The sequence below is a fragment of the Macaca mulatta genome, chromosome 4 (genome assembly GCF_049350105.2).
Source record: "Macaca mulatta isolate MMU2019108-1 chromosome 4, T2T-MMU8v2.0, whole genome shotgun sequence".
In the NCBI taxonomy this organism is placed as follows: domain Eukaryota; kingdom Metazoa; phylum Chordata; class Mammalia; order Primates; family Cercopithecidae; genus Macaca; species Macaca mulatta.
In genome coordinates this window covers 13,363,248-13,376,593 of record NC_133409.1, presented here as the reverse complement: position 1 = coordinate 13,376,593, position 13,346 = coordinate 13,363,248, and the positions used below count along the sequence as shown (strand labels likewise).

At 44.3% G+C, this 13,346-nt stretch overlaps 1 protein-coding gene across 1 annotated transcript in view; it reads left to right on the top strand.

Annotated features, from left to right (window-relative positions):
* The first annotated feature begins 1,051 nt into the window (after positions 1-1,051).
* SNX3 (sorting nexin 3) overlaps positions 1,052-13,346 on the top strand; it is a 49,276-nt gene continuing 36,981 nt past the window's right edge. The window contains 1 exon segment of the mRNA NM_001257953.1: positions 1,052-1,520. Coding sequence (NP_001244882.1) covers positions 1,359-1,520 — 162 coding nt within the window. The 5' untranslated portion in view covers positions 1,052-1,358.

The following is a 13,346-nucleotide window of genomic DNA, read 5'->3' as shown; positions in this document are numbered from 1 at the left end:
CTCCGGACAGAGAGAAAAATGTATCGTATCTCAACATTTAAAATCTGCATTTCCCATTAGACCATGAGAGATGAACTAGGACCTAATTCCTAATTAACTGGGTTTTCTCCCCGTTTCTTTTTTTTTTTTTTTTTTTTTTTTGAGACGAAGTCTCACTCTATTGCCCAGGCTGGAGTGCAACGGCGCGAGCTCGGCTCACTGCAACTTCCGCCTCCTGGGTTCAAGCGATTCTCCTGCCTCAGCCTCCTAAATAGCTGGGATTACAGGCGCACACCACCACGCCCAGCTAATTTTGCATTTTTAAGTAGAGATGGGGTTTCACCATGTGGGCAAGGCTAGTCTCGAATTCCTGACCTCGTGATCCGCCCGCCTCGGCCTCCCAAAGTGCTGGGATTACAGGCATAAGCCACCGTGCCCGGCCTTCCTCCCCGTTTCTGAAAAAGGCTTATGTGAGTTGCATTTCCAGTCCTGTAGAGGTACGTTTAATATTTTCAAAAAAAAAAAAAAAAAAAAACTTACCAGGACTTCGTGAGAAATGAAAGTGGACACCCAAGGCAGCTTGCAGCCGGTCTACTGTTACTTTGTTTTAGCGGGCCGACCTGTCTCCAAATATGGTTTGACCATAATGCTAGAATTTAGCTAGGGCTTTTGTTTTTATTTCACTCCCACACTTTACTGGTTTCAAGTTATCAATCCAGATGGGTGTCTGGTGGAACGCTCAGGTTTATGGCAAAATCATTTCAGGCATTTGTTTAACCCTCTCCAGAAAGGCATTTTCAAGGGTTCACTGTTGGTACAGTTAGTAGGGGCAGTTTTGTTTCGATTTGCTGGCGAATCTCTAAAATCCCCCCGTTTAACTTTCGCCCGCAATTCCTAACGCCGCGAAGGCCGTTTCCGGCGCTCTGCCCCGCCGCAGGCCGAGGCTGGCGCAGAGAGACAGGAAGCACCGCCCCCCGGCGTCTGGGTCCTCGCTTCATCGGCCGCAGCCCCGCGGCGGCGGCGCTCGCGGTGCATTGTGGGCGCTGTAGTCCGGCCGGAACCTGTTTGCAACCGCGAGTCCCATGACACCGCTTCTCCTCACACCCCAACCCGCAGTGCCCCTCCCCAGCCTCGACCGGCCTCCCGGGACCCGAGCGCGGCGTTCCAGCGAGTCAGCTGTTTCTCCCCTGGGCTCGGACGCGGAAGCTTGAGGGGCGCGGGGAGGAGCTTCGCGTGCGGGGTGAACGGCCGCTTTACGTGCTCGTTCGCTTCGCGACCGCTGCGCGCGAGCCCCGTGTCCCCACGGCGGGCAGCAGCGGCGGCGGAGGCTGAACGCGGAGGGGGCGGAGGGAGCCCGTGGCGGCGGCGGCTAGAGCGAAATGGCGGAGACCGTGGCTGACACCCGGCGGCTGATCACCAAGCCGCAGAACCTGAATGATGCCTACGGACCCCCCAGCAACTTCCTCGAGATCGATGTGAGCAACCCGCAGACGGTGGGGGTCGGCCGGGGCCGCTTCACCACTTACGAAATCAGGGTCAAGGTGAGGCCGTCTTTCCCCTCTCCCAAGAAACCCCTCCCGCTGGCTCTGGTCACCCCCCACTCGGCCCAGGAGTGAACCTCCGCGGGCAGCCACAGCCGCCCAGGCCGGGAGCCCCCTTGCAGAGGCTGGCCGGGGTCGTGAGCCAGGGCCCCTCTTCCTGTAGGGCTGGTGTGGGGGGCTGCAGAGCGAGCCCGGCGCCCTAGCACTTGGAGAAGGTGCTCGAAGAGGAGGGCGTGGGTTGAGCGCCGCTTGCCCCTCCAGCAGCTGATCTGGGAATGACATTTGAGTTGGAAAGGGGTAGATCTTTCGAGAACACATCCCTTCACTGGGAAGGGAAGGAGATGTTGACTGAGAGAAGGGGCTTGCGCAAAGTTAAAGCCTTTTCCCAGTTTTCTCTTCCTGGAGACTTCCCAGAGGTAGCAAGCCAAGCCCGCTGCTCCAGGCCCTTCCCGAGCTACTAAAGTAACCTAGGTTGTGTAGTCTTCTAAACGGGACTTAATGAAAGTTCACAGAAGCCTGACAATTTTTGATAGGGCTGAGCCAGACCAGAAGGGTGATTGGACATGGTTGACTTAAGCACTTTGGGCCACCGCCCTGCTAAAGGCTGAAGTGTGGTGTCACTTACCTCATAATCCAAAACTACAGTTGCTTTAAGAAAAGCCTATTTATTTAGAGATCTTGCTGTCTTAATTCGAGATTTGCATTTAACTGAATGAAGAAATCAACAGAAATAAAATATACCTAATTTCACAACTAGTGTTTGTTGGCAATAAATAATTCAGATGATTTGAAAGATATTGAAAATAGTGCTTCACTTTCACTCTATAGTTAAGTATTAAAGAATTTGCCCATGTATGGAAGCATCTTTAAAAATTAATTACATTAACTTAAAGATGACAGCAAATTACTTTATTAAAAATTAAGTATGAGGATTTTGCCTTTAATCAAAATTTATATGACAAGCTACTATTAACATTTAAGTGAAATAATTTCTCATTAACTTACGCACTTTGTGTCGTGAAAAACACAAAACGTGAACTTTGCCATCCTAACCATTTTTAAGTGGACAGCTCAGTAGTATATTCACTTAAGTTGTGAAACTTAAGTATTTTTAAAAAATGATTCTTATGTAGTTAGTATTGATTTTAAAAAGTTAAACTTTAAAATATGAAACGAATAGTTTACTGTTTCAAGCCACTGTTGTCTTCTTATGGATGTGTAAAATGTGAATCATAGGCCGGGCGCGGTGACTCACGCCTGTAATCCCAGCACTTTGGGAGGACCAGGTGGGCGGAACACCGAGGTTGGGAGCCTGATCAGCATGGAGAAACCCTATCTGTACTAGAAATAAAAAATTAGCCGGGTGTGGTGGCGCGTGCCTGTAATCCTAGCTACTCGGGAGGCTGAGGCTGGAGAATCGCTTGATCCAGGGAGGCAGAGGTTGCAGTGAGTCTAGATCGGGCCATTGCATTCCAGCCTGGGCAACAAGAGCGAAACCCTGTCTCTAAATAAATAAATAAAAATTGAATCATAGGCTATGTTGCCATAGGGAAACTGCAAAATCCAGGCTCCAGTACACCTGGGGAACTACATTCCCACATAAACCTAGCGGAAAAGTGAATGTTTTTCTAATTGTAATACCTGACAGATGGTTCACTAAAAAGAACTTCCTCTTTTGCCCTATACACCAGTGTTTTCTTTCTTTTTTTTTTTTTTCTCTTGTGCTAAAACAGAACTTGGTATTCTTGTTTCTAGACTTCCATAGCAGGTACTTCCTGTCACAAAATTGAATTGGAATATCCTGCCTACACTTCCTCCACTTACTAACTTTGAGTTTATCTTGCCGAGTGCATTATATTAAATGGATTCTAGTATAATAACTTAATCCTCTTTTTTTTTTTTTTAAATACAACTAATACCTTAGCAAATAACTGATGTGACGCTTAAAAATGGTTTTTGGGCGTGGTGCAGTGGCTCACGCCTCTCGTCCCAGCACTGTGGGAGGCTGAGGTGCCTTGAGCTCTGAAGTTTGAAACCAGCCTGGGCAACACGTTGAAACCCCTTCTCCACAAAAAAAGAAATTAGCTGGGCATGGTAGTGCGCATGCCTGAGGTCGCAGCTACTCCGGAGGCTGAGGTGGGAGCATCACTTGAGCCCAGAATAGTCATTTGTATGTTAAATAAAATAATATATATATATATTTTTTTGAGATGGAGTCTCGCTCTGTCGCCCAGGTTGGAGTGCAGTGGCGCTATTTTGGCTCACAGCAACCTCCGCCTCCCAGGTTCAAGCAATTCTCCTGCCTCAGCCTCCTGAGTAGCTGGGATTACACGCATACGCCACCATGTCTGGCTAATTTTTGTATTTTTAGTAGAGATGGGGTTTCACCCTGTTGGTCAGGCTGGTCTTGAACTCCTGACCGCGTTATACACCTGCCTTGGCTTCCCGAAGTGCTGGGATTACAGACATGAACCACTGCGCCCGGCCTGAAAATAATCTTTTTTAAGAATGATTAATGAGTCAGAGAACTAACAAATTATACACTTACTTTGGTTTGTATTTTTGTATAAACCAACTCACTGGGTGTTAATAGCTGTTAACAGTCATAAATGCAGGTGCCTATATGAAAACCTAATTGAGTTTTTAATGCATGAAATGCCTTTGGATTTCTTTCTTTCTTTTTTATTTTTTTTGAGACAGAGTCTTGCTCTGTCGCCAGGCTGGAGTGCAGTGGTGCAATCTCGGCCCACTGCAACCTCTGCCTCCCGAGTTAAAGCCATTCTCCTGCCTCAGCCACCCAAGTAGCTGGAACTACAGGCATGCGCCACCATGCCCAGCTAATTTTTGTATTTTTAGTAGACATGGGGTTTCACTGTGTTGACCAGAATGGTCTGGATCCCTTGACCTCATGATTCATCCGCCTTTGCCTCCCAAAGTGCTGGGATTACAGGCGTGAGCCCCCACACCTGGCCTGGATTTCTTTTAGTATGTCATGTGTTAGCTTAAAACTAAGAACACCATATAGTAAGGAAATTAGCCCTTATTTGAGCAGCATATGATTTTTTTAGAGTAATTATAGTCTTGCATTAAGGCAGAGTGGCTATGACATGAATAGTTTAATATTTTGTAATTTTTTTTTTTTTCTTGAGATAAGAGTCCCGCTCTGTAGCCCAGGCTGGAATGCAGTGACGTGATCATGGCTCACTGCAGTCTCAAACTTCAGGGCTCAAGTGTTACCCCCGCCTCAGCCTCCCAGGTAGCTGGGGACTACAGGGTGCTACTACCCCTGGCTAATTTTTTATTTTTTGTCAGTTGAGACTTGCTATGTTGCCCATGATGGTCTTGAACTCCTGGCCTCAAGTGACCCTGTCCCACTCAGCCTCCCAGTGTTGGATTACGGGCATGAGCCACCCCACCCAGCCCTGCAATTTTATTATTCTCTAAACTGTTGCTGCTCTCCCTGACCCCTACTGACTACCTTTTGCTATTGAATTTGCTATATGGAAAACCATTTTATGTTCCAGAATTTGAACTTTTAAACTATCTTACAGTTACTGTCTCATTCTGGTCTTGAGAAAAATTTTCAGTTTTACAGGATCTGATTGAAATTACTCTAATTCACAGGGCAATTTTATCTGGATGGTGGCACTTAGAATGCAAGTTTCCCAATCTCCATTTATCTTTTGGTTTGAGGATAGTGTTTAAGACTATTAGGATCACTTGATTAGTATCTCTGGGCTTTTGAAAATAATTACACAGTGTTATGTTTTTAAAAATTGTTCTAATGGATAGGTACAGCAGAGAGCGCCATAAATGATTAAAGGTTTAGGAAAGTTCAAGGTCTAGAATTATTTAGGCATATTAAAGAGAAGGCTGAAAGTAAAATTCAGTCACTGTTTATAAGTTTGTGCTATAATGTAACTTTAATATTCTGGAGATTTTTAAATTAATCAAGATCTATTTTACCTGGAGATCACTGTTTTGAACAGGAATGGAATTAGAATCTTTCTTGAGCTCTGACATAGTCCTCAGTTCAAAGAATAGATTTAGCATTTCCTAGCTGGGTAGGGTACAAAATCAAAGCTCCACTTCCCGTCTGTGAAATAGGTGTGCTAATAATAGTACCTACCTCTTAGGACTAAATGGGATAAGGCACATGAATCTTTCTAGCACAGTGCCTGGCACATAATAAGCACGCAGAATTTAGCTCTTTCTGAAGATAGACATTTTCTAAATTAAACGTCAGTGATCAACTACATTTTCTGTGTTAACGTGTGGTTGAGTTACTAAAATTGTTAGATTTTCTTACCAAGAAACCTACTTGTCTTGGAAGTATACCTTCATTAAGTAAGCATGGTATGAAAAGAAGCTATCTTATTTGGTACTTAACCAAGTAACCTTTGTGTATGTATTTATTTTTTCAAGGCAGGGTCTCCCTCTGACTCTCAGCCTAGAGTGCAGTGGTGCAGTCACAGCTCACCGAAGCTTGACCTCCAGGCTCAAATGATCCTCCCAACCTCAGCCTCTCTAGTAGTTGGGACCACAGGCACACACCACCACGCCCAGCTAATTTTTAAATTATTTGTAGAGACGAGATCTCACTATGTTGCCCGGGCTGCTCTTGAACTCCTGGGCTCAAGTGATACTCCCACCTCAGCCTCCAAAACTGCTAGGATTATAAGTATGAGCCACCATACCCGGCTCCAAATAATCTTTTAAAGTTGAGCTTTATTAAAGCATAAAGCTGAATAATAACGTTGGCTGGTAAAAATTTTAGCAAGATGCTAAATAAATGTAGCATCTTATCTTGACTGCTTGCCATTCTAAACTTGTATGTTTTTTCCTCTGGGTCAGTCATCTAATCTTAAATTAGGAGTCATTAATATCCAGATTGGAAGCTGAGAAATAAATTTTAAAATCTTAGACTTAATTTTAGGAATTATAAACATGTATTATTGAAGGGCTAAAATATTAATAGTATTTTAAAGATTTGGGGGGTCGGGCATAGCAAATCCTGTATGTAATCCCAGCACTTTGGGAGGCCAAGGTGGGAGGACTACTTGAGCTCAGGTGTTGCCACACAGCCTGGGCAATGCAGTGAGACCCTGTCTCTACAAAAATTTAAAAATTAGCCGGGTGCGGTGGTATGTGCCTGTAGTCCCACCTATGTGGGAGGCTGAAGTGGGAGGATTTCTTGAGCCCAGGAGGAGGTCAAGGCTGCAGTGAGTCATGATCACACCACTGCACTCTAGCCTGGGTGACACAGTGAGACCCTGTCTCTAAAAAAAGAAAAGAAAGGCCAGGCGCGGTGGCTCACGCTTGTAATCCCAGCACTTTGGGAGGCCGAGGCGGGCAGATCACGAGGTCAGAAGATCGAGACCATCCTGGCAAACACGGTGAAACCCCGTCTCTATTAAAAATACAAAAAATTAGCCGGGCGTGGTGGTGGGCGCCTGTAGTCCCAGCTACTCAGGAGGCTGAGGCAGAAGAATGGCGTGAACCCGGGAGGCAGAGCTTGCAGTGAGCCGAGATCGTGCCACTGCACTCTAGCCTGGGCAACAGAGCAAGACTCCATCTCAAAAAAAAAAAAAAATCAGGACATTTTGATGCCAAAGGACATCTGCAGAAATATCAATTGGCCAATGAGATGTTGTCTGTTATACATGTTCCTGCCAGCTATGGCTGACATTTCTAGGATCTCCATCAAGGAGAAGCATGCTATTAGCAGTGAAGATTCTGTTCTTATCTCATCCATCCCTTAAGAGAATGGAGAGTGGGGGAGGAAGACAGTGGCAATTTTAAAGTAGCCCTGTTATATTGAGTTTTTAGGGATTCTGTTCTGTTAAGGGATGTATCATTTGAGTATCTATTATGTGCAAGGCACTGTGCTGTATGTGTAAAATTTAATATTGAGATAACCAAGCAGAGTAGATAATACTCCTGTTTTGCAGATGTAGAAGCCGAAGTCCCAATTGATCCTCATCTCTTGTCCTTTCCTCATTTTGACTCCAGTCCTGAACTGGTATCTCCCAATTAAGCTGAGTTCTTTTGTATCCAGGCCTTTTGCCTACACACTTCCGCCTCTGTTAAGAACAGGCTTCCTTTAACAGCCTCATCTGGTTACTATGACTTATCCTGCAGGACTCAGCCTCAATGTCCCCTTTTTAGAGATTTTGCTGATCTCTTGACTCTGGACCAGATTTCCTTCCTGTGTGTCCTAGTAGCCTTGTTAGGATTAAATTTGTTTGCTTGTCTTTGGCTTCCTGTAAGTTCCTATCACCCATTATAAGCTCTTAGAGGACAGGGAGTCATAATCACCCTTACTCAATATCTAACACTGCCTGGCACATAGTGAACACTTATAAATAAATGAAGTTTAGGAAAGTTAACTTCCCCAAGGTCACAGCTATTAAATGGTAAAACTGGGATTTGAACCTAGATTTTTCTGACCTTCAGAGCCCATTTTTTTTTTGAGACAGGTTCTCACTCTTGCCCAAGCTAGATTGCATGGTGGTGCAATCTCAGCTCATTGCAGCCTCAACCTCCTGGGCTCAGGCAACCCTCCCACCTTCACCTCCTGAGTAATTGGGGCTCCAGGAGCATGCAACTATGCCTGGCTAATTTTTTTGTATTTGTAGAGACAGGGTTTCTCCATGTTGCCCAGGCTTGTCTCAGACAAAGGTTTCACCATGGTTGCCCAGAGACCTCACAGAACATTCATACCACCTGAGGAGCCTTTGAAACCATTCAGGTTCTCTTTTAATTGGGGTGGGGTGGGGTTTGGGCAGTGGTGGGGTTTTTTTCTTTTTTTTGTCTTTGAGACGGAGTCTTGCTCTGTCACCCAGGCTGGAGTGCAGTGGCACGATCTTGGCTCACTGCAAGTTGCGCCTCCCGAGTTCACGCCATTCTCCTGCCTCAGCCTCCTGAGTAGCTGGGACTACAGGTGCCGGCCACCACGCCCAGCTAATTTTTTGTGTTTTTAGTAGAGATGGGGTTTCACCATGTTAGCCAGGATGGTCTCGATCTCCTGACCTCATGATCCACCCACCTCGGCCTCCCAAAGTGCTGGGATTACAGGCGTGAGCCACCGCGCCCGGCTGGCAGTGGTGGTTTAAAAAGCATCCCAGTAAGGGCACTTTGCTGATATGCAGCAAGGATTTCTGCTGCTGTTTATCATGCTCTCTGTCTCACTGAGATAGACAGTAGAGAAGGAGGAGAAATATACATAGAACCACAGTGGTTGGTAGCTTTGATGGGGTTAAAAAAAAAAAACAGATTCTAAAATAGTAAAACATAAAATGAATAGCAGATCTTGGCAACAGAGAGGAAAACCAGCGACATTTGCCAAAGATAGAAAACTTTTTGGAGGGGAGGCATTTAAATATTAACTGAAAGCATACTGATCTCTACAGCTTAAGTTTTTGGGAAGAAGGGGAGACACAGACTACATCCAGTCAAGCCAGATCTTTTTACCTTTGTCTTGCATCATCCATGTCTATATCCCTGTATAATAATCATGAAAGTAAGCCAGAAGTAAAAAACAAAAAAAAGACAAAAATACATATTCATTTAAGAAAGGGATTTTTTGGGGATTTTTTGGAGACAGTGTTATGCTGTGTTGTCGAGTGGTCTTGAACTCCTGGGCTGAAGTGAGCCTCCCACCTCAGCCAAGTAGCTGGGATTACTGTTGCATGCCATCAAGCATGCCTCAAAAAAGGAATCTTTATAAATATTGTCACTTTATACTTTTAAAGGGGAAAATCTAAAAAAATGCTTTGAACTATCCTGGTGATCACATGTAATAGAAATTTTCCTCTCCTGCTCACCTTCATCATCATGCTTATCTCACCCCTTCCAAAAAGTACTAGACTGTTATTATTAGATACTTTGATGTTTGTTCCATGTTATGCTGCTTTCATGTAAACAGAGCCAGCAATTGAATATCAGATAAGAAAGATGGTGTCCAAGAAAATCTTGGAAGTGCTATTTTCTTTTTTCCAGAAGTTTATTCCTAGGGCCGGGTGCGGTAGGTAGCTCATGCCTGTAATCCCAGCACTTTGGGAGGCTGAGGTGGGTGGATCACTCGAGATCAGGAGTTCGAGACCAGCCTTATCAACATGGCAAAAACCCATATCTACTAAAATACAAAAATTAGCCAGTGTGGTGGTGCATGCCTATTAATCCCAGCTACTCAGGAGGCTGAGGCACAAAGATTGCTTGAACCCTGGAGGCAGAGGATGCAGTCAGTCGAGATTGCACTACCACATTCCATCCTGGGTGGCAGTGAGACTCTGTGCTTAAAAAAAAAAAAGAGAGAGGGAGAGAGAGAAAGCTTATTCTTAAATGTGCAACAGGCTCCAAGACATTTCATCCTTTGCTTCCTAGGGTGGAAGCAGAAGATTTTATGGTAGGAAATACAGATATTTAAATAGGAATGGGATCAAGGGTCATCATTGCCTCGGGCACAGTGGTTCGTTTTTTGTTTTCCAGATTTCTCCCTTCTAAGTACTAACCAGGCCCAACCCTACTTAGCTTCTGAGATCAGATGAGCAACTGGGTGCATTCAGGATAGAATGGCCATAGACTTTTGCCAGATTTGTTAATTCCACCTGTCCAGGGAACCCTTCCCTGTCGCCTTTGCTTTTATCCTCAAGTTTTTTCTGCTGCTCTTTTTGTTTCTGCTTGAAATCCTTGTCTTCCTCATACATCTCCTTGGCCTGTTTCTTGTCAGGGGCTTCTTGCCATAGGTGCCTGTCAGGAACGCTGGCCGTGGTACCTGGCATTCCTTCCCCAGACCCTGCATAGGAAACTGGAACTGCAGTTTACTGTTTTGATTCCTTAGTTAAAAGACATAAAGCTTTCAACCAAAGTTGTACTTCGTTTTTTGTTTTTTTATTTTATTTATTTTTTTAGACAGAGTCTCACTCTGTTGCCCAGACTGGAGTGCAATGGTGCAATCTCAGCTCACTGCAGCCTCCGCCTCTGTGGTTCGAGCAATTCTCGTGCTTCAGCCTCCACAGTAGCTGGGAGTGTACAGGTCGTGCACCGCCATGCCTGGCTAATTTTTGTATTTTTAGTAGAGATGGGGTTTCACCATTTTGCCAAGGCTGGTCTCAAACTCCTGGCCTCAAGTGATCTGCCCACTTCAGCCTCCCAAAATACAGGCGTGAGCCACCACGCCTGGCCACTACTTCTTTGAAGAAATATTTAACTGACAACCTAGGAATTTGGAATGTGTTGGTAAAATGTGATGTTTGCTATAGCTTGCCAGAAAGGTTGTATCAAATAGTATAGAGTTTGGGCTGTTCTCAGATAAAGAAGATAATTTTGTTGTTCTTTTGGTTTTTTCTCCACATGGAGAGGTTTCAGGCACAGTCCAGGATTAGTATCGTGGCTTGACTATCAGCTTCTAATATATTCACATTCTAGTCAGGGGGAAGGTTTATTTCTGCCCTTGAAGGACACAACCAGGAAGTTGTATTATTTCTGTTTCTGCCCCATTGCCGTACTTAGCTATAAAAGAAGCTGGGAAATTTAACCAGGCAGCCATGTGAAGAAGGGAAGAGTAGATACTGTTCTTTGCTTTGCCACATTAACAAATGGTTGTGGTTGGCCCTTCTAGGATATGGCTTTAAGCTACACTGTGATCATCTCTTACTCCTTTTTTTTTGCTGATGCCTGGAATTTCGGTTTAGAGTAAGTTCATTTGATTTGCAAGAAGTAAAATTGTACTTTCATTAGTTTGGAAGTCTTAAGTGAGTAAGTTTTGATTCTTTCATGATAATTTTGTTAAGTTGAGAAAAAAGGCAAGCATGAAGACATGGCATATCTGATAGGGGTATACCTTGAGATTGGGCTAGAGATTCTAAAAATAGTTGATTAACCTTTTTTTTCCCCTTCCAAGGCTGCTTAAAACTAGATTGGTTTTACTTAGGCCCACCATTGTAGTTGCTGACATTGAATGATGGGAGTATATAATTTGAGCCACCAAAATAAATGAGGCCAGAGTCTCTTAGCAGAGAATCACTTAATGTCCTAGCAGAGAAGTAGATAATTACTTAAAATAATTTCGTAAAGTTACTTTGTGTCCAGCAGTATCGGAATGGTCATTCCATAATTATTTGTTCTGTAAACTTAGATTTTATCACTGATGGAGCATTTCTTTTGGCTTTTGTAAAGTTATTTTAGCACCTGTCACCTATAGCTTGTTTGCTTTCTGTTTTTTCTAGTCCTGCCCTTGTGGAATGACCTTCTCTGTTGTACAATAAGTCTCATCCATACTGAGAAACAGGAGTCTCAAAGCCCCTCCTTGTGTCTGGTCTTGCTATCTCACCCCTCTCTTGTGTTGACTTTACTGGTTATCTTCAAGTGGAAACAAGTAGAGAAAAATCTTGTCAGCTAGGCATGTATGTGTATATCACCAGGTCTTGTCTTAAATTTACACCCAAAAATTCCACCGTGGTATATAACTGAGGACATTCGTAGGACACTAAGGAGTATAGATAGAGCAGGGGTTGGCAAACTGTGGGCTTACCTTTTTTTATTTTTTTTATTTTTTATTTTATTTTTTTGAGACGGAGTCTCACTCTGTCGCCCAGGCTGGAGTGCAGTGGCCGGATCTCAGCTCACTGCAAGCTCCACCTCCCGGGTTTACGCCATTCTCCTGCCTCAGCCTCCTGAGTAGCTGGGACTACAGGCGCCCACCACCTCGCCCGGCTAGTTTTTTGTATTTTTTAGTAGAGACGGGGTTTCACCGTGTTAGCCAGGATGGTCTCGATCTCCTGACCTCGTGATCCACCCGTCTCAGCCTCCCAAAGTGCTGGGATTGCAGGCTTGAGCCACCGCGCCCGGCCCCACCTTTTTTAATAAATAAAGTTTTATTGGAACACAGCATATCCATTTCTTTCCATATTATGTAAGACCACTTTTATACTATAAGGGCAGAATTGAGTAGTTGAAACAGTATGTTTACTATCCTGCCCTTTAAGAAAAGGTTTGCCAATTTTGTGTCTAGAATTTGCTCATGTGACATTGAAATAATGGAAATCAAAAGGTACTTGGAGAATCTTTTATCAAAACATGAGGCCAGGCATGGTGCCTTACTCCTGTAATTCCAGCACTTGTGGAGTCTGAGGTGGGTGGATCACTTGAGGTCAGGAGTTCAAGACCAGCCTGACCAATGTGGCAAAACCCTGTCTCTACTAAAAATATAAAAATTAGCCAGATGTGGTGGTGTGCCCCTGTAGTCCCAGCTACTCAAGAGCCTGAGGTGGGAGGATCACTTGAACCCTGGAGGCGGATGTTGCAGTGAGCCAAGATCACACCACTGCACTCCAGCCTATGTGACAGAGTAGAACCCTGTCTCAAACCCTAAAAAGTATCATGAGGCTATGGAAAGAACATTCATTTAGGAAGCCAGTAGTAAATGACTGAGGAAATAGTCATTAAATATAACACTGCACATTCATCAAATAATAGGATCTTAATGCATAGCCCTATTGTTGGGTGATGAATGAAATATTAGATACCATTCTTTCCTCCTAGAGGTCCAGTTTTACATAGAAATTGTAACTTTGTGTTGTCATCCCACTGGTAATACTAAGGCCAGGCACAAGGATTTTCAACTTTTGAAGTTTATTTTCTCACTCGAAGCCATTTATGTAAACTCCTTTGAATACCCACATAAAGCAAAGAAAGTTGGTGCTGATAAACTAGTGGGCAGCAGGTTCATGGTGGTTCAGGGTCGGTCAGCAAACCAGTGCCAACACTGAAGATGATGCCAAACAAAATTGACTGCAATCAGTTCTAGCCAGGATCATGGTTTAG